At 42.6% G+C, this 21,690-nt stretch overlaps 1 protein-coding gene across 4 annotated transcripts in view; it reads left to right on the top strand.

Annotated features, from left to right (window-relative positions):
* UNC13B (unc-13 homolog B) overlaps positions 1-21,690 on the top strand; it is a 1,232,326-nt gene that overhangs the window by 911,855 nt on the left and 298,781 nt on the right. For all 4 annotated transcript variants that reach the window (XM_029581856.1, XM_029581857.1, XM_029581864.1 and 1 more), the window contains one exon: positions 20,701-20,834. In XM_029581856.1, coding sequence (XP_029437716.1) covers positions 20,701-20,834 — 134 coding nt within the window. The remainder of the gene's footprint in view (positions 1-20,700; positions 20,835-21,690) is intronic.

Here is a 21,690-nt window from a genome sequence, read left to right as displayed (position 1 = left end):
CGGTTAATTGTAAAATCTGTTATTAATATATTCATGCTGTTTAATTTTGTATAAACTGTTTTATGTAAAGCCTGTTGCTAAAATTAATGTTGTCTGTAAACCGAGGTGATGTATCTTTATACGTACCGCGGTATATAAGAATCTTGAAATAAATAAATAAATAAATATCAAGGGCCTTTGTGAAATTCAAGAGCATTACATCTAGAGCTCTCCCTTGATCCAAATGTCTGATCACCCAATCAATTCATCTAACAAAATGTATCTCAGGTAAAACCATACTGCCTTGCTTCTTGCAATTCATTGGATTCCAAAAACTGCACTATTCTCTGATTTAGAAGCAATTCCATTAATTTGCTCACCACAGAAGACAGAATAACTGGCCTGTAGTTCCCAGCCTCCTCCTTCCACTTTTATGAATAGGAACTGCATCCACACATCTTCAGTCCCCTGAAACTATTCATGACTCTAAAGAAGCATTGAAAAGGTCAGCCAGCAGAGCTGTCGTGACTTCTCCAAGTTCACTTAGTGCCCTCTAATATAGTCCATCCAGCCCCATTGCCTTATCTTCCTTATGTTTAGTTAGTGCTTCACAAACACACTGTTCTGAAAATTGATTCAGGTTCATACTTCCAATCTTATTTGTGTTTGTTTTATGTGGTCATGGTCCTGCTCCAGGCCTTTCCACAATGAACACCAAACAGAAATATTTATTAAGCAATTTTGCTTTTTCCTCATCAGGCTCAACATATTCCTTCCCTTCACCTTTGAAGCTCACAATGCCACTTTTGCACTTCCTTCTATCACTAACATCTAAATAATAGTCTTGTCACCCATTTTACCATATTTTTTCTTCTATATGAATTTTCATATTCCTGATTACTTTCCAGATATTGTTGTCTGTCTTCCTATTTCTGGATCTCTTGTAGTTTATGAATACTAATCTTTTTTTCCCTTAACTTTTCAGCTACTTCTTTAGAAAACCATAGTACCCTCTTTTGACTCTTTCTTTATTTCCTTTCCTAACAAAAAGATTAGTTGCCCTTCAGATGTCTCCTTTTAGTTTTTCCCACTACCCTATATTTTCACATAGATAAGCAGCTGAATTAGCCATGCTATCTGGCTACGTCCTCTGTGCCACTAGGTGGCAGAGCTCTCCAAGTATGGTTTTACAGTTCAAAAACACAGACTTTGAGGAAATGGGGAAGTACCTAGAGCAAGAACTAAATGGATGGGAAAATGAGAGAGATGTGGATCAACAGTGGACCAATCTAAAAGGAGCAATCGCCAAGGCAACTGCTCTATATGTTAGAAATGTAAAGAAAAGCAAAAGAAAAATGAAACCTATCTGGTTCTCAAAGGAGGTGGCTGACAAAATTAAAGCTAAAAGAACTGCATACAAGAAATACAAAAGATCCCAAAGGGAGGAGCACAAAGAAGAATATCTGATTCAACTGAGGGAGACTAAGAAATTAATCAAGTTGGCAAAAAGTCAAGCAGAAGAGAGGATTGCCAAGGAGATAAAATATGGTGACAAAACATTTTTCAGATACATCGGCGAAAAGAGAAAAGTCCAAAGTGGTATAGTGAAATTGAAAGGTGGAAATGATCAATGTGTGGAGGGAGACGAAGAAATGGCAGAAATATTAAACGAATACTTCAGCTCTGTGTTCACTAAAGAAGACCCTGGAGAAGGACCATCTCTACACAACAAGAAACTGGAGGGAAGCGGAACAGAGGAAAATCCATTTACAGTAGATAATGTATGGGAAGAGCTAAAGAATCTGAAAGTGGACAAAGCCATGGGGCCTGATGGGATTCATCCAAGGATACTGAAGGAGCTCAGAGATGTGCTGGCGGGACCGCTGTGCGACCTGTTCAATAGATCCCTAGAAACAGGAGTGGTGCCGAGTGATTGGAGAAGAGCGGTGGTGGTCCCTCTTCACAAGAGTGGGAACAGAGAGGAGGCTGGTAACTACAGACCAGTTAGCCTCACTTCAGTGGTGGGAAAAGTAATGGAGTCACTGTTGAGAGAATAGTGAACTATCTACAGTCCGGAGAATTGATGGACCAGAGGCAGCATGGATTCAACAGAGGAAGATCCTGTCAGACAAATCTGATTGACTTTTTTGACTGGGTAACCAAGGAATTGGATAGAGGAAGAGCACTCGATATCATATACTTGGATTTCAGAAAAGCTTTTGATACGGTTCCGCACAGGAGACTGGTGAATAAAACGAGAAGCTTGGGAGTGAGTGCCGAGGTGGTGACCTGGATTGCAAATTGGTTGACGGACAGAAGACAATGTGTGATGGTAAATGGAACCTTCTCTGAAGAGAGAGAGGTTTTAAGTGGTGTACCGCAAGGATCGGTGTTGGGACCGGTCCTGTTCAATATCTTTGTGAGCGACATTGCGGACGGGATAGAAGGTAAGGTTTGTCTTTTTGCGGATGACACTAAGATCTGCAACAGAGTGGACACGCCGGAAGGAGTGGAGAGAATGAGACGGGATCTAAGGAAACTGGAAGAGTGGTCGAAGATATGGCAGCTGAGATTCAATGCCAAGAAGTGCAAAGTCATGCATATGGGGAGTGGAAATCCGAATGAACTGTATTCAATGGGGGGGGAAAGGCTGATGTGCACGGAGCAGGAGAGGGACCTTGGGGTGATGGTGTCTAATGATCTGAAGTCGGCGAAACAATGCGACAAGGCAATAGCTAAAGCCAGAAGAATGCTGGGCTGCATAGAGAGAGGAATATCGAGTAAGAAAAGGGAAGTGATTATTCCCTTGTACAGGTCCTTGGTGAGGCCTCACCTGGAGTACTGTGTTCAGTTCTGGAGACCGTACCTTCAAAAAGACAAAGACAAGATGGAGGCGGTACAGAGAAGGGCGACCAGGAAGGTGGAGGATCTTCATCGGATGACGTACGAGGAGAGATTGAAGAATCTAAATATGTACACCCTGGAGGAAAGGAGGAGCAGAGGTGATATGATACAGACTTTCAGATACTTGAAAGGTGTTAATGATCAAAAGACAACGACAAACCTTTTCCGAAGGAAAAAAATCAGCAGAACCAGGGGTCACGATTTGAAGCTCCAGGGAGGAAGATTCAGAACCAATGTCAGGAAGTATTTCTTCACGGAGAGGGTGGTGGATGCCTGGAATGCCCTTCCGGAGGATGTGGTGAAGACCAGAACTGTGAAGGACTTCAAAAGGGCGTGGGATAAACACTGTGGATCCATAAAGTCAAGAGGCTGCCAATGAAGAGTGGGTGACTCGCCAGAATGATGGCTACTGCCTGGAGTCAATACCCTTATTAAATAAACATACACAGGCTTACGGTGACTCCAACATCGCTCTAAGCTTCAACAGCAAGAGGAAATGTGGAAAAAAGGATTCACACTCACAAAGAGGGGAGTAGCTGGCTTGTTACGGCGGTTACTACCCCAAATCAAATAAGCCTGATACTTCACTTTCAATGCATATACAGCAAAGTTCTCTGATTCAACGGCAGGGGAGAAGAAAAACTGATACTTCACACATCCAGCAGAGCTCTCTGCTTCAACGGCAGAGGAGAAGAAAAGAGGGTTCGCACTCACAAAGCGGGGAGTAGCTAGCTTGTTACGGCGGTTACTACCCCAAACCAAATGTGCCTGATACTTCACTTTCGATGCACATCCAGCATGGCTCTCTGCTTCAACGGCATGGGAGAAGACTTATACGTCACGCATATCCAGCATAGCTCCCTGCTTCAACGGCAGGGGAGAAGAAAAACAACCAATAAGGGCTAATAACATAGTCTGGGTAAAACAAATAAGCATGGGTGCAGCTTGCTTATTGCGGCGGCTACTACCCCTAACGAATCAAGCTAGATATTTCACTTGGATGCAGCTCCATCACTGCTCTCTACATTAAAGGTGGGGGTGGAAGGGAAATAGAACCAAGAGCTAAGAGAAACAGATAAGTATGAGAGAAAATATGTGTGAAGCTTGCTGGGCAGACTAGATGGGCCATTTGGTCTTCTTCTGCCGTCATTTCTATGTTTCTATGTTTCTATGTTAAGTCCTTCAGCTAGGCACTCCATCTTGTATATCGCTCGCTGTGCCTGAGGTTCTTCAGTGTTAATTTTTCTGTGCAACAGAGTTCACGGAGCTCTCTAGTTCTCTTTAAAAATAAAAAAATAAAAATTTGAAAGGATTCATAGACATCCATGCCTGTGACAACAATAAAGAAGAAAGAAGATTAAAAAAAAAAAAGAAACTTTTCTTCATGACACCGCCCTTATGAGAATGTATTAACATCTCAGGGCATCCCCCTCCCTTACAGCTTCCTACTATCTTTATCGCGTCTCCTCGTTCACCCTCCCGTTTTTAATGGCCTGGCTCTGAGTAGAGACAGGGGAAGGGGTGTGCTCGCAGCCACTGATGTACTCACCGGTCTGCTGAGCAACGGGGCGCCAAAATCAACAGCGGTGTCAATGCTGAAGCCAGGGCACCAGCCATTGGAGTGCGTGTACATACGCCGCCTAATCGCCGCCCAGACCGCCAATGACTGCGCGGGAGCTCACTAAATCCTACAGTGCGCCGAACCACCAAAGAAGTTGATGCATGCACCGGGACAGCTGGCACACCGACACATGCGCCGTATGAGCTGGCACACCGATGCGTGCGCCGTGTCAGCCGGCGCACAGAAGACAAGTGCCGTGAGAGCCGATGCACCCACGCAAGCACCGTGAGAGCCGGCCAACCAGATGATGAACTGTGACCCACACCATGGTAAATACATGGCTTGCTGCCTGCTATACCGTGGGGATGTGATGTCCAAACACTTCAATGCAGCCATTGCTGCCATCAAAACAAAACGTAGTATCAATTTTGTAGGCTATTGCCCAACTGCTTTTAAAGTTACAGTGGACATCGAAGTGTCTGCCAGCGCATAAACACGCCAGCGATGCACAACAAATTGGCCTATGCATCCGCCGGCGCAGCAGTGTACCACTGGTGCATGAGAGGAGTTGGGTCACTACCAGCAAACGTGGCTGCCGGTGTGTCCGCTGATCTGTAGACCCACGCAATAATGGAGCCGATAGGGAAGCCGCCCACACTGGGTACCCACCCTGTCATGCATGCGCTCGAAGGCCGGGCTAGAATGCCACGGAGCCTGCTGGTGCATTGAACCACCGGCCATGTCTGCTGGGTCACCAATCCCTGGTCATCTTCACCGGTGCATGCCCATCGACTATCCGGGGGCATCTACGAACACGTCGAGGAGCCGGTGCGTCCTCCCGACGCACCTTCACATCCGCTATACCACCTCCATGCACGGACATCTAATCCAGTGCACGAATCCAGCACTCACCAGCCGGGAAGAGCCTCCCCTACATGTCTCACGAGAGCCAACAAGGCACCAAACTAAAAAAAAAAAAAAAATCACCTAGAAGCCATTTGCCGGGACATATGCGCCCCACGGCCCATCTCAGATGCTCAGCCAAGCTGGAGAACCATCTGGCTAACCTGCTTCTCGAAGATGTCGCACATTTTCGACGACATCACATTCCTGCTGATACGGTAGAGCTACCTCAACGCTTCATTCTAAATACGTTCATGAAGGGGCAATGAATACCCACTATCCATTCCTAAATTCTGAAATCCAGCTCTCACATCAAATCATGAGAGTTGAGTCAGTGTTGCAGAAGGCTCGTTCATCGAGACTTCCTTCTCATGCGCCACCAACCAGAGCCCAACATGGCTCTCAGGACCCCAAATAGCCCCTCAATGCCACAACCTAGAGGAGGGCTCTCAACACCTCCTCCATTCTATCTCAGAGGGATTAATGTCCCTTCCAGAACTTCTGCTACTGCTATGGCAACTAGACATCTACACGACTCTGTACCCCAGATCAATCAAGCACGATAGCCAAGATAATTTAGCAAACCAGCCACGACAAGGAGATAACTACACTGTTGTGGTGACAATGCTTAAACAGCAGACGACAGCAGTCCCTTCGCTTGGTTCTCTTGATCAACGTCCACATCTCGTCGTCAATCCTTCTACTCCATATGAAAGAACCATTAAAAAAAAAAAAAACCAACCTTATATACACTATCCATGTTATAAGCCCCCACCGTATCAATAATCGACGCACTCATTTTCTCAGCAGGAGACATAACGTCAATATGCTAGAGCCCTCATTGGCCACTTTAACGACTGGCCCTAAACTGCAAAACCTAGCTGGGTTTTTCAGAATCATACCACCTGCGCACGTACTTCTGCTGAGTGCCACAGGGGACCCAACTTCTTTCCAACCTGCAAGCTTATCACTTTGGATCCTTGCGTCTTCTCTATTATAGAACACAAATTTCCATACTGAGGGTAATCAGTGCTCTTCTCCAGAATCACTGCATTCAGAGAGTACTCTCCCAAGAAATCTATCAGAGATTCTGTTCTCAATATTTCCTAATTCCCAAGAGGTCAGGAGGCCTACGCCTCATCCTAGACCTCCATTCACTCAATAGATATCTCTACAAAGAGAAGTGCAAGGACTTCCTGAAAGTCTGTTCTTCCATTTCTACGACCCAAGGAGGGGATGTGTCCCCTGAATTTGAAAAATGCACATGCCAATGCATCTGGATTCCTGATCCTACCTATTTTTCAAGACGGACAACCAGGTACTACCAATATAAGGTCCTTCCTTTGGGCCTTTCATCTGCCCCAGGGTCTTCACAAAATGTCTGGCAGTAGCGCTGGCGCACTTTCGTCGTCATGGGGTGCAAAATTTCCCTATCTAGACGATGTACTCTTCATAGCACCAAATCAGACTCTCCTATGGGACAATCTACTATGAACTATTTCCCTGCCTAGACAATCTAGGCCTCCTGGTAATTTATGAAACATCACATTTAGAACCAATATAAACTCTACAATTCACGGGAGCAAATATCGACACCATTTAGAACAAGGCTTTCCTACCGCATCCGAGAGCATTAGCTCTGTCCACGTTGGCATCACTTCTACTTCACAGTGCAACAGTTCAGGCACACCAAATTCTAATCATATTAGGCCACAGGGCAGCGGCCATTTGCATAGCTCCTCATACACGCCTACATATGCATCCTCTCCAATGAGGTCTATAGAGCCAATATGATCAGATTTCCATCCATGGTCCAACCCTATAACCATAACAACATGCAGAAAGACCTACAGTGGTGGCTTCTTTCATTAACACTACTCACAGGTTCACCTCTATGACCCCTTGGGCATCATGTAACACTTACTACTGACGCATTCCCCAGAGGATGGGGGGCTAACCTAGCCCACTTATAGACTCAGAGTCTATGGACCCACATAGGAATGCACGCGATCCATAAACCTCCTGGGACTCAATGTGGACAGAAATGCCCTTCCATCCTTCTAAAGCACCTTACCACAGTAGGTAGTAATGATTCCTACGACAATCAAATTGCAATGTTCTACATAAGTACAGGAAGGTCAGGTTCTTGGAACCTCTGCAGAGTAGCAGTTCAGATACTAGGATGGACTCATCACTGATCAATCCTTCTTCAAGCAACATATCTTCCCGGAACACAAAATTCCAGGGCAGCCCAACGGAGCATAATTTTTCATTCCCACAAATAGGAACTAGCTCAGAAGGTTGTGCACCACATATTCTCCATATGAGGTCTTCCTTCCATCGAACTCTTTACAACCGAAACCAACAGGAAGCTGGAGAATTTCTGCTCAGTATACCCGAGCCCACTCAGACTAGCTCCAGACGCATTCCTCATGACTGGTCTCACGACCTACTCTATGTTTTCCCTCCGATACCTCTCCACCCTCCTACAATCCAGAGATGCATCAGAGAGCAGTCGAATCTCATTCTTATCGCGTCAACATGGCGGGGACAATCATAGTACAGTTATCGACTACATCTGTCCATAACAGACCCAATTCCCCTGAGCATCAATTCTAATCTTCTGACCCAGGACAACGGATCCCTACAGTATCTTCTAAACTCCTCCCTCCACCTCACGATATGCAGGTTGAACGGATCATCTACCGCAACTTTACCTTTCATCCTTCCCTCCAGGACATATTACTGTCCTCAAGGTAGCCTTTGACCAGACTCAACTGCTAGAGAAAGTGGTCTCGTTACACTCCCTGCTGCTCCACAACGGACATGGACCCTCTGCCTTGTCCACCAAAGTACCTTCTTTCTTACCTCTATCTCCTATACAGTGAAAGTCTCACCACATCCTCACTGCGAGTTCACTTAAGCGCTATAACAGCTTACCATGCTTCTCTAAACAGAGAATCTATTTCATATCATTCGCTTGTTTTCAAGTTCATGGAAGGTGAACTACACCTGTGTCTACCAATAAAGTAACCACCAGTGACGTGGAATATTTACATAATCCTCAAACAGGTGCATCCACCCTTTGAACCATTAGAGACTTGTAACCTTCGTTACCTCTCATGGTAAGTACTTTTCCTGGCGGCCTTCACATCAGCGGGACGAGTTAGTGACTTTCGAGCCTTAGTTCACTACTCTCCTTATCTGCAATTCCATCATCACAAGGTGACCTTACGAACTCATCCTAAGTTTTCTACCAAAGGTAATATCTAGTTTCCATCTCAACCAGCCTATCACCTTACCCGTTTTTCCTCCAACACCTCATGAACATGACAATGTGAAGAACTTACAGCACACGTATTCATCACACAGTCCTTCGCAACTGTTTCTTTCATTCATTCCTAACACCAAAGGATGTACAGTGACAAAGAGAAAGTTTTCCACCTGGATGTCCAACGGTATACAAATTTGTTACCATAAAAGATCACAGTAGATATCGGCAATTTCAAACCACATCAAGTAACAGCCGTGGCGACCTCAGTTGCCCAGTTTCATGAAACACACCTATTATACACATCTGTAAAGAAGCAATGTCGTCATCTTTACATACTTTCACATCCCATTACTGCTTAGATAAGCAAGTTGCAGATGATGCACTGTTGGGATGGACTATCCTACAGAAGAGCACATATACTTCACATAAACAGTAGAGATGTGAATCAGAACCGGAATCTGTTCTGATTCCGGTTCTGATTCACATCGTGGGGGGTTTTTTCCGTCCGGCCCAATCGCAGTTTTGTTTATCGGCTGCGCCCGAGCCGATAAACAAAAAACCCACCCCGACCCTTTAAAACTAATCCCTTAGCTTCTACCACCCTCCCGACCCCCCCCCCAAAAAACTTTACAGGTACCTGGTGGTCCAGTGGGGGTCCCGGGAGAGATCTCCCGCTCTCGGGCCGTCGGCTGCCACTAATAAAAATGGCGCCAATGGCCTTTGCCCTTACCATGTGACAGGGTATCCGTGCCATTGGCCGGCCCCTGTCACATGGTAAGGGCAAAGGGCCATCAGCGCCATTTTGATTAGTGGCAGCCGACGGAGCGGGAGATCGCTCGGGGGACCCCCACTGGACCACCAGGTACCTGTAAAAAGTTTTGGGGGGGGTCGGGAGGGTGGGGGAAGCTAAGGGATTAGTTTTAAAGGGTTGGGGTGGGTTTAGGGGTTATTTTTGTGTGCTGTTTTTCCCGCCCTCCCCCAAAATGATAAAGAGAACCCCCACGAACAATTTCGTGGGGTTTTCCTATCGTTTTGGGGGAGCCCCCGATTTCTGATGATTTTGAAAATATCGTATGATATTTTCAATCATCCGAAGCCCAATTCACATCCCTAATAAACAGCCTTCATAGAAACTGTCCGCCAATTCATCCCACAGAGCCCTCTCTCTCACTATAGGAATTAAGATGGACCATGCTAGATGTCTGGTCCCATACAGATTAAAGAGGGGGGGTGTAGAGCTACTTCATAAGAACATAAGACTTGCCATACTGGGTAAGACCAAATCAAAGGCCCATCAAGCCCAGTATCCTATTTCCAACAGTACACAATACAGATTACAAGTATCTGGCATGATTCTAAGCTGTTTATCCCAAGATAAGCAGTGGATTTCTGCAATTCTACCTCAATGGTTAATGGAATTTTCCTCCAGGAACTTGTCCAAACCTTTTTTTAAACACAAGTAAACTAATATCTTTCACCACATCCTCTGGCAATGAATCCCAGAGCTTAATCAGATTTCCTCCCTGTTAGCTCATACCTGTCAGGGCAAGCGTCCACACTCACTTTGAATCTCATCCAGAGAAGTGACTCCACTCCTCAATACCTTCCTTCTGGCCCCTTGCCACCTAAACTTTGGGTAGGGACTCTAGGATCATGCTCTCCCCCTCTTTTTAGGGGTACTCCAAATACCACTGGTACCATAACCACATACTGTGCACTTTGCTCAGTGTCTACCCCCAGTCCTTCAGATGAGTTCATATGCAGCTCCAAGTTCCAGTCCTCCACCAGCAAACTCTCTGGATTTCACTTGGGTGTTCCTATAGTAGCTTCTTTTCCACTCACTGCAAAACTATCCTTCCTTCAGGCTTCAGCTCCTTCAGCTGTTGTCATGGTGTCTCCTGACTCCTCTATGCCTTCTCCATCTGCAGCACCTCCCTCTGGCCATTCTGCATTGGTTGTGGCTGGACATTTTACAGCACCTCCCTCTCTGTTCTCTGTGGAGCCTTCCTCTGGGTTCTCAGAAGCGCTTCCAACTGGCTTCTTTACAGTGCCTCACTCCGGGTACCTTGCAGCGCCTCACTTCTGGTTCTCTGCCATGCTACTCTCTGGGCTCTCAACAGCATCTCTCACTGAACTCTCAGCAGTGCCTCTCTCTGGCTCCTCCATGCTAGTTTCCTCCAGCCAGTCTGTGAGGCTTCAAACAGGCTACTCTATACTGCCTCTTTCAGAATAGTCTGGGTTGCCTACTTCAGGCCACTCTTTAAAGCTCTCCTGCACACAAGTCACAATCACTGCAGGTTCAGTCAGCTGACTCTCATTCTCTTTTCTGGCCTGAAGTTGTGTCTGTCTTTGTAAGTCAGGTTTTTCTTTTGCCACCTGTTCCAGTTGCACATTCCCAAGTTCCATTCCAAGTTTTCCTTGCACAATGTCTGTAAGTCTCTCCCTGGAACCAGCACAGTTTCTCTTATCTTTCTTTTGTGACTCTGAGCTTTTTCACTGTCTGGAATATACGGGAACAGTCAGGTGATCCATTCAGCTGTTGTGCTTTCTCTGCTTCCTATTTAAAACATACACCCGGACAATCGGCTTTCTCCTAACATACTCTTGCAGCTGTCTATGCCTTCCAAGAGACTTTGAATCAATACTTGCATTTCTTGCTCATTCATGCTTTCCCACAGATATGGCTGACTCTCTTGAGCACTAGTACAAAGACAACTCGCTTGCTTCTGGCTGTCTTCAAAGGCCATGCACCTCTTCAATAAAACATACTGTGCAACACACTTCTTTTCTTTTTTTTTCTGAGGAAGAAGTGCAGCTGGCTTGTTTCAGGAGGGCCATGTCCTGCCCATGCACACAGTTTTACTTTTGTCTTTAGAGCCACGCCCTGTTTACCACAATCTGCAACACTGTTCCTCTTTTTCAGGAAAAAGTGGAAGAAGAAAAACCCTGCTTCACCAGCAGTCTTACTAACTTTGATTCCCTTTCCTAGGCAAGCAGAGCTCTCTCCACACTTGCAAACAAACATTTAATAAAACAAATCATTAAAGCTATTAATTTTTCTTCAGGCCCCAAGATACAACTCTCTATGTTAAAGCAATTTTTTAAATGGGTTTCTGTGTTCCTTCTTGAGCCACAGTGCTCTTTGCACAGGTAGCAGCACTGCTTTGCCTCCAAACTGATTCTATGGCAGGCAACATGCAACAAAACATTTTTCTCTTTTCTTATTTTCTCCTCCCTTTTTGGAGACTCGTGTTTCTCTCTGTAGCTTGCATAGAGCAGAAATCCCCAAACTGACACCATATGTAAGATAACCAAGTAACTTTCTTAGGTTGGAGGCATGTAACACATGGACTCCAGCCACCTTCTTGCATCTTTTCACTTTATTTACCTCAATTAACATTCAAAAGATAGGCTGCTTACCTCCAACAGCATACTTCCACCATTACCTTAATGCAGAGCTGTAATCAGGAGCTGTGTTTTGCTGTAGATGTGGGGGCCTCTTTATCCCAGCTAAACTCTGCCTCTTAAGGTGGACCAAGATAAATGCCTGGTCCCATACAGGTTACAGCAGGGGGTGTAGGGCTTCTCCTTCACAGATGTACTTGCATAAGTGAACCAATTTTAAAACATTTGCATGTGAATGAAATTAATCAGTTTACTAATTAGTCCACCCAGTCCTTCTCCAGGTCAATGAGACTTTCTTGGTTCTTTAGCCTGAACTCCCCACAATTCACCCAGAGAGCTCAATAGTCATTACTATGCAATAAACACATTTAATATCACTTATGCCAGATAATTAGCAAGTGTAAAAATATGCAACTTATTTGGTAAATGTAACTATTATTGTAAGTATCTTTTAAAATAGTAACTTATGTGTGAAAATGTCCTCACCCCAGAACACTCCTAAACTGTCACTTTTTTACACATGTATGTAAGCACACAACAGTGAAAATACACATGTATTTTTTACTTTTATAAAATAAGGAATATACGAGTAAAGGCTACTTACACATGTATATGTGAATTTTTACATGCATAAAGTTATGAAAATCTACCATTATAGTTGTAAAAACACAAGGAAGAGGTACAGTTTTGGAGATGAAATTCTTCTAAGGGCTAAAGAAAAGCAGATCTGGGTATGATCATGTCTAATGACCTTAAGGTAACCAAACAAGTAGATATGGCAGTGGCAAACTGCAAAAACCAATTGTTCAGACAGCCAAAATTAACATTGGGGAGGTCCATATTCAAAAGCCATTTAGAAGGATAAAATAATAGTTGCCCATCTAAATGGATAACCCGGCTGTATTCAGCTCTTATCTGGCTAAATTCTAGCTAAATAAGACAGGTTCATTCCAAGTTAGACAGGAGGTGTCCTGGGGGCAGCAAAATTAGCTATATTAAGTTACCTTCTGTGGCTAACTCTGGTTGTACCGTAAGGCTGTCCTAAAGTTAGCCGGTTATACATAACCAGCTAACTTTATGAATCCCTGCTAATTAGTCAATTATGTATAACCAGATAACTAGCACAGCCACACAACTGCTGAATATGGACCTTACAGTGTCTAATAACAGGAAAAACGCTTATCTTTTCAAAAGGAAACCCAAATGGTCACTGAAACTAATGACCAATAAAATTCCTACCTACAGTCTCCAAGCTGTTCACTGCAATAGGTGCAGACAGGATATGCAATCATATAGACTCTTAATAACAACATGGTGATAGAACAGACGGACAACAAAAGAGAAGTAGATGGAAGCAAAGACTAGTTGATACTGAATAAAGTCAACATGGCCAGCTTAAGAAAAAATCAAAACCTCAGTGTAACAATGTAAGACTGTAAGAGAGCTTTTGATAACATCCCACTCCTTTGGATAACAAATTGTTTTGAAATGTACAGTTTGAACCTTATTTATTTAAGGTTTTTATAGACAGACTGTCGTGGATAACATCACACCGGTTTACAGAGAACACAAAATCAGCATAAAAAGCTTTACAATGAACAGAATTCAAACCATATAAGAGTAATACCTATATAAAACAGAGACCATATACGACCGTACCTTAGGTATTGCATTAATAACAAATAATGCATTAATGATACATAAATATGAGCTTAGTATTGCACTAATAATACAAAAATGAACTTAGGTATGAAATGTACAATAAAGAATATAATAAGATATTTCTTGGTTGAGGAGAGGTAAAAGGAGAGAGGAAGAAGAGGCAAGGTAGAGGTGAAGGTGATGGTAATGAACCTTGGATTGATAGAGTATATCAAGTCCATAATGAAAATGTGGCAGACAACACTCATTTTGAGTTATGAAGATAGACTTGAAATCTCTGCATTCTTATATAGTATGGAATCATATCTTGCCCTTTAGAGATCTTGAAAAGTTGGATGTAAGAACAAGAAAACTCCTCCATGACCATTAGGTAATCTATAAGAACCATTGTATGCTGAGATTGTATATCCCAAGAGGTAAAGGTGGAATGGGTCTTATAGAAATAGGTAAGATACATAGAGCTACAATCATAGGTCTCTAAGAATATTTAACTGCATCAACAGACCCAAATTCTCAAAAAGTCCTGAAATAGGTTAATGGCCACAGTCTGTCTTCATCTTTAAAATTGGGCTAACACTCTGCAAAGAAAAGGAATAATTAAGAATCTACAAGCACGCTTGAAGAAAGGAGTAACATAATTTGAAAAATGAGAAAAACTCTTTAAAGATTCAGACCAGCAAACAAGGAAAAAAATTGGCAAAAGTGCAAATACAGCTGGAAATATAGAGAGTTACATCAGCAATCACATGTGGATCAAATTTTAACACAGGTATGGCTAAGGAGAGTTGAACTTAAATCTAAATATAAGGAATTGACTGGACTATGCCCAAGCTAGCATAGAAAAAAACTAGCAATACAGACAAATGTAGATTCTGTAAAACAGAACTGTAAATGGTTGCACATTTCATTGTTGGGCATGATGTGCTGAAGGCCTGTATAAAGAAAGGTACAATAAAGTGGAACAGCTCATACACTGGAAACTCTGAGAACACTATAACATCACTTTGCTAGAAAGACACTGGGTCATGACCCAGACAGAATTGCAGAGAATGTTGCAATTACCTGGGACATTCCAATTTCCATCAATAAAAAGCTCAATGCTAGAAATCTGGACATAGTGGCAAAGTAGAAAAAGATAAGAACAGCATTGCTAATAGAAGTGTCAGTACCAAGTGACTATTCTGTAAAACATACATATAGAGAGAAGATCCTCAAGTAGCAAGAGATGCATTTAGAGACCAAAAGGTTATGGCAGAAGGATACAGAACTAACCCCCTATTCTATTGGGCGCCAGCTATAATCCTGATTCAGAACTTCCAAGGGCAACTGTATATGTAGTCTGTATATATTGCACCCTATGAATTCCAAAAGGAGGCTTTATTTGGCATAATGCAAGTATTAAGAACATAAGAAATGTCATATTGGGTCAGTCCAAGGTTCCATCAAGCCCAGTATCCTATTTCCAACAGTGGCCAAGCCAAGTCACATGTACCTGGCAAGTACCCAAACATTAGATAGATCACAAGCTACTATTGCTTATTAATTACTGTAATAGCAGTTTATGGATTTAACCTCTAGGAACTTACCTAAACCTTTTTTAAACCCAGTAACAACTGCTGAAACCACATCCCCTGGTAATCAATTCCAGAGTTTAACTATGTGCTGAGTGAAAAAGAATTCTCTTTGATTTGTTTTAAATGAGCTACTTGCAAACTTCATGGAGGCTCCGGTCCTTCTATTATCTGAGAGAGTAAATAACTGATTTACATTAACTTGTTCAAGTCCTTTCATGATTTTGTAGACTTCTATCATATCTCCCCTCTCAGTCATCTTTTCTCCAAACTGAACAACCCTAGCTTCTTTAAACTTTCTTCATAGGGCAGTCATTCCATGCCCCATATCATTTTGGTCACCCTTCTCTGTACTTTCTCCAGTGCAGCTATATCCTTTTTGAGATGTGGTGACCAGAATTGTACACAGTATTCAAGGTGCGGTCTCACCATGGAGCGATACAGAGGCATTATGACATCCTTCATTTTATTTTCCATTCCCTTCCTTATAATTCCTAACATTCTGTTTGCTTTTTTTGATCGCCACATCACACTAGGCCAGTGATTTCAATGTATTATCCACTATGATGCCTGGATCTTTTTCCTGGGTGGTAACTCCTAAGGTAGAACTTATCATTGTATAATTACAGCAAGAGTTATATTTCCCTATATGCATCACTTTGTACTTGTCCACGTTAAACTTCATCTTCCATTTGGAAGCTCAATCTTCCAGTCTTACAAGGTCCTCCTGCAATTCATCACAATCCGCTTGAGATTTAACTACTCTGCATAATTTTGTGTCATCCACAAATTTGATCACCTCACTCGTCATACCCCTTTCCAGATCATTTATAAATATATTAAAAAGCACCGGTCCAAGTACAGATCCCTGAGGTACTCCACTGTTTACCTTTTTCCACTGTGAAAACTGACCATTTAATCCTACTCTGTTTCCTGTCTTTTAACCAACTTGCAATCCACAAAAGAACATCACCTCCTATCCCATGACATTTTAGTTTTCTTAGAAACCTCTCAGGCGGGACTTTATCGAATGCCTTCTGGAAATCCAAAAATACCACATCTACCGGTTCACCTTTGTCCACATGTTTATTCACCCCTTAAAAAAAAAATGTAGGAGTTTTGTGAAGCAAGAGTTCCCTTACATAAATCCATGTTGGCTGGTCCCATCAAACCATGTCTATCTAAATTTTTTGCGATTTTATTCTTTATAACAATTTCCACTATTTTTCCTGGCACTGAAGTCAGGTTCAGCGGTCTATAGTTTCCCAGATCACGCTAGATCCTTTTTTAAATATAGGCATTTCATTTGCCATCTTCCAATCTTCAGGTACATCGGATGATTTTAATGATAGGTTACAAGTTTTTACTAATAGTTCTGAAATTTCATTTCTAAGTTCTGTCAGAACCCCGGGGTAATTACCATCCAATCCAGGTGATTTACTACTCTTCAGTTGATCAGAATTATCACCTATGAAAACTTTCTCCGGAACAGGTATCTCTCCAATATCCTCTTCAGTAAACACTGAAGCAAAGAAATTGTTTAATCTTTCCGCAATGGCCTTATCTTCTTTAAGTTCCCCTTTAACCCCTTGATCATCTAACAGTCCAACCGACTCCCTTGCAGTCTTTCTGCTTCGGATATATTTTAAAACAGTTTTTATTGTGAGTTTTTGCCTCTACGGCCAACTTCTTTTCAAATTCTCTCTTAGCCCTTCTTAGCAATGTCTTACATTTAACTCGCCAATACTTATGCTTTATGCTATTTTCTTCTGATGGATCCTTCTTCCAATTTTTGAATGAAGATCTTTTGGCTAAATAGCCTCTTTCACCTCACCTTTTAATCATGCTGGTAATCGTTTTGTCTTCTTCTACCTTTCTTAATGCATGGAATACATCTGGTCTGTGCTTCTAGGATTGTATTTTTTAACAATGTCCTCGCCTGTTGCACACTTTTTACATTTGTAGCTGCTCCTTTCAGTTTTTTTCTAACTATTTTTCTCATTTTATCAAAGTTTCCCTTTTGAAAGTTTAGCACTTGAGCCGTGGATTTACATACTGCTCCCCTTCCAGTCATTCAAATTGTATTATATTATGATCACTATTGCCAAGTGGCCCTACCACTGTTACCTCTCTCACCAAATCCTGCGCTCCACTGAGAATTTCTTCCACTCTCAACGGTTGTTGAACCAATTGCTCCATAAAACTGTCTTTTATTTCATCCAGGAACTTTATCTCTCTAGCATGCCTTGATGTTTCACTTACCCAGTCAATATTGGGGTAATTGATATCTCCCATTATTACTGCACTACCAGTTTGGTTAGCTTCCCTAATTTCTCTTAGCATTTCACTGTACATCTCACCATTTTGGCCAGGTGGACGGTAGGATACTCCTATCACTATAGTCTTCCCCGACACACATTGGATTTCTACCCATAAAGATTAAATTGTGCATTTAGTCTCATGCAGGATGTTTATCATGTTGGACTCTGTCATCCCAGACATAAAGCACCACTCTGCCACAAAGATGCTCCTCTCTGTCATTGCGATATAATTTGTACCAAGGAGTAGCAGTAAATTTTAGGGATGTGCATTTGTTTTAGATGAAATAGGAAATATAGATGATATTTCCTATTTCATCGTGGTTTGGGGGGGCCCGAAAATGATAGGAAAACCCCATACAATTTTGTGTGGTTTTCTTATCGTTTTGGGGGGGGGGAGAAAAGGCACACAGAAAAAAAACCCCAAACCCACCCCAACCCTTCAGATCTAATTATTTACAATCCCTCACCCTCCCGACCCCCACCCACCAAAACTTGCCTAAAGTCCCTGGTGGTCCAGCGGTGGTCCCGGGAGCGATGTCCCTCTCTCGGGCTGTCAGCTGCCACTAATCAAAATGGCGCCGATGGCCCTTTGCCCTTACCATGTGACAGGGGCTATCAGTGTCATTGGCCGGCCCCTGTCACATGGTAGGAGCAATAGATGGCCAGCAACATTTTTTAAGATGGTGCCGGCTGTCCATTGACAGGGGCCATCCAATTTCACTGATAGCCCCTGTCACATGGTAAGGGCAAAGGGCCACTGGCACCATTTTGTTTACTGGCAGCCAACAGCCCGAGAGCGGGAGATTGCTCCCGGGACCCCCGCTGGACCACCAGGGACTTTAGGCACGTTTTTGGGGGGTTGGGAGGATGGGGGATTGTAAATAATAAAATCTGAAGGATTGGGGTGTTTTGTTTTTTGTTTTCTGATCGGGACAGCCAAAAAAACGAAAACAAAACCGGAAACGATTACCAGTACTATACACATCTCTAGTAAATTTGAGGGATCGCAATAATACAAGCATACCATGGCTTAAGAATGAGGTTCATTCTTGTCATGGTAAATACAAAACTAACTCCTTTGGAAACATTACCCCCAGAAAAAAAACACATCTTGATACGTCAAGATGGCATTTTTACTGACGTGATTATGCAGGAAAATGTCCTATATTGAACTGGTTTATTGGAATCAAGAGAGGAATACTGTGATAGTGGATTGGCCTGTGGTTCAGTGATGGACTCCATATGCAATATACACTTATATGAAAAGAACCTGTAAAGTGGAGGTGTCTAGATATATACAAAAAAATGAAAAAACAAAACTGGAAATAGTGATTATGATATACGAGTGAACTTCATAAGTGGCAAGAGTGAATGTCAAGCACAGTCACAATGTTCTAGATTCCGCTTCTGCTCCATTTATATGAAGATCTCTGTACCTTGATTTTATAAGTTGGTGGGTTTTTTTCATTTTTTGTATATATTCAAAAGCAATATAACACATTTTACTACTTTTTTTTCCTAGCAATTGATTTTGGAGCTATATGCTTTGCATTGACATTCTTTATAAAACGTATGAGTTTTCTCAGCTCCATCTCTGTATACTCTAGGTCATGAATTTCAAACTGTATTTTTTTTTAATAATTTATCTGTAGAATGCCGCATATAAGATAAATATGTAACCTCTTTTTTGGAAGTAATTACTCCTTTCACAGCACACAACTAATTTATATCTTTGAGGCTGCTCCGGCTAACAAATTTCATCCCATGCTTGACTCTTAATCCCGGGGAAGATTCTTTTTATGGGGAGAAGCTCTCGCTTGTGGCCCAGATGATGTTATGCTGCTCCCAGTGTGTATGTAGACTGTAGGTGCTTCTCATGAGGTGAAAGGCTGCAATGAATAGACAGGACCAGGCTTTGTGTGTTAAATAAAAGTTGTCCATTTACACCTGAATGAAGGTACATGCATGATTTTCTTCTATAGATATGTGTCTTCTATTCAGACCTCTGGGTAGAGACCATGGTGATATTTAATGTGCAAACTCTCCCAATAACTATCCGGGAATCTGAGTGGAGGAGTCCCCAACTTTACTGCAAAAATCCTACCTTAGTTCATCATCTTCCTCGTACACCCAACCTGTCCTGGTCCCTTGGTGTTGGGAGATCTGGTTGGGGTCTCCCAGTCTTGTTCTTCCATCCTTTTTTGTATTGATATTCTCTTGGGGAAAAGTCAGTAGGATCAGGCTAGTTCTCAGCACTGCAATCGCAATGGGAGGGGGGCATCCAAAAACCTCCCCCACTTTGTTCAAGTCCAAAAAATACTTCTCAAAGTTAAACTGGATACATCATCTCTGCCCCCACTGTCTCTCGCAGCAGGGTCCATCACTGGTGCTTGCCCACCCAGGGTTTAGGGTAGGCTCACAGGTCTTTGGTCCCCTGGTGAGAGCCCATTCGCCCCAAAAGGGTATCAAGCATACAAATCTCTCTCTCTGTAAATTAGTAAGAGAAGGACCCTCTGACAGAGTGCACGATGAGGTATCACTTCCAACTGAAACTCCGTATGGGTGAAGGAGGGAGGCCTCACCAGAGTATAAACATCAGACATCCTTACTCTTCAGCTGCTTCCTCAAACTGATCTCAGTGTGTCTTAAAATGGCTGGGCTAAATAGTATTGAGGCATCCAATCCAGACCCTCCAGGTAGGAGGGACTGAGGGATATGGATGGCTCCTTAGTAGAGTGTTGTAATATAGGGACAGTGACATCTGGTGGCCAGACTGGTGGGGGGGGGGGGGGGGGCTGCCACATATATAGAGAGAGATTATAGATATATTTACATGATTACAGTGTTGTATGCTTTGCATTCTACAGCCAAATTATTCTTTAAATAAATTGCTAATCTGTAGTGCTACAAGTATGCAGACCGTCTTAAAGCATTAGCTCAGTTAAGACAGACGTTGCTTTCTACAAATGCAGTTTGAATTCCTGATATTTTATAACATGATACACAGTTTGCTTTCTTTGTCTCTCACAGGAACATGACTTCTGATGTACAGAATTAATTGAGCATATTTCTTGATTGACTTTTTTCCTAATTGGTTCTTTCCTGTTGCTTATTTCCCAGAGCAAAAAACAGGATGTACCGCCTGAAGAACAGGGTCCCAGCATCAAGAACCTGGATTTTTGGCCAAAGCTCATCACATTGATCGTTTCCATTATAGAGGAGGATAAAAATGCCTATACCCCAGTCCTTAATCAGTAAGCACCTAAGTCCCTTCTATTATATTACACCAGGGATGAAAATGGACAAACTAGATGGGCCTTACAATCCTGATCTGCCATCTATGTTAAGAACAGAAAATCTTTGCTGTGTTTAACTATCTTCTGTCTATTTTTTGTGTGTTTCTGGAAACTACTTATCTTTTCTGTCTGTGTTTGTCTTGTTTGCATAAATAACTCTTTTTGATTGAGATGAAAGTGTTTCAATGAAGCTCATACCACAGATCTTGCTAAGTACAAACCTGAACTTGAAAAGAGGGTGAGAACCTTTTCTTTTAAAGCCACTTTTCTTGGATGCTCCTTTACGCATGACATCCTGGTGATTTGGTAGCAGGCACATGTACTGCCACTTAGGATATTCTAAAGTTGTGCTTTACTCTGATCCTGAGATTGGTTGATGTTTCAGTGGGAGAGAGATTTTCAATGTTAAAGGCACCAGTGACTGATGCATAGTACTCTAGCATTATGTGGGATTTAAAGCAGCAGAACCAGTATGCAAAGGTCAATACTGTACATAAATTCAGAACAAAGTTTAAATATGTAAACAAAGTTTGTATTTCTATATATTTTTACACTTTTTAAGATAAACTGCTTTGGTTTGCACTGCTTCAACTCCTAGAAGGAGATTGTCAGGTAACTCTGGTTGCTCTCCCTTTCCTCACAGCAGCATATATGACATGGAAGTCTGAAGTTCATCGTTAACCCAAAACTATATAAAATAGGCCAGAACCCCATTTCTGTAAATGTATTCTATCTACAGCAGTGTTTCCCAACCAGTTTACCGCAGCACACTAGTGTGCCATGATTGACCTGCAGGTGTGCCGCGAGAAGAACT

This window comes from Rhinatrema bivittatum, chromosome 1, assembly GCF_901001135.1.
Source record: "Rhinatrema bivittatum chromosome 1, aRhiBiv1.1, whole genome shotgun sequence".
NCBI lineage: Eukaryota > Metazoa > Chordata > Amphibia > Gymnophiona > Rhinatrematidae > Rhinatrema > Rhinatrema bivittatum.
The sequence above is the reverse complement of the archived record's forward strand: the minus strand, read 5'-3'. Positions and strand labels throughout refer to the sequence as shown.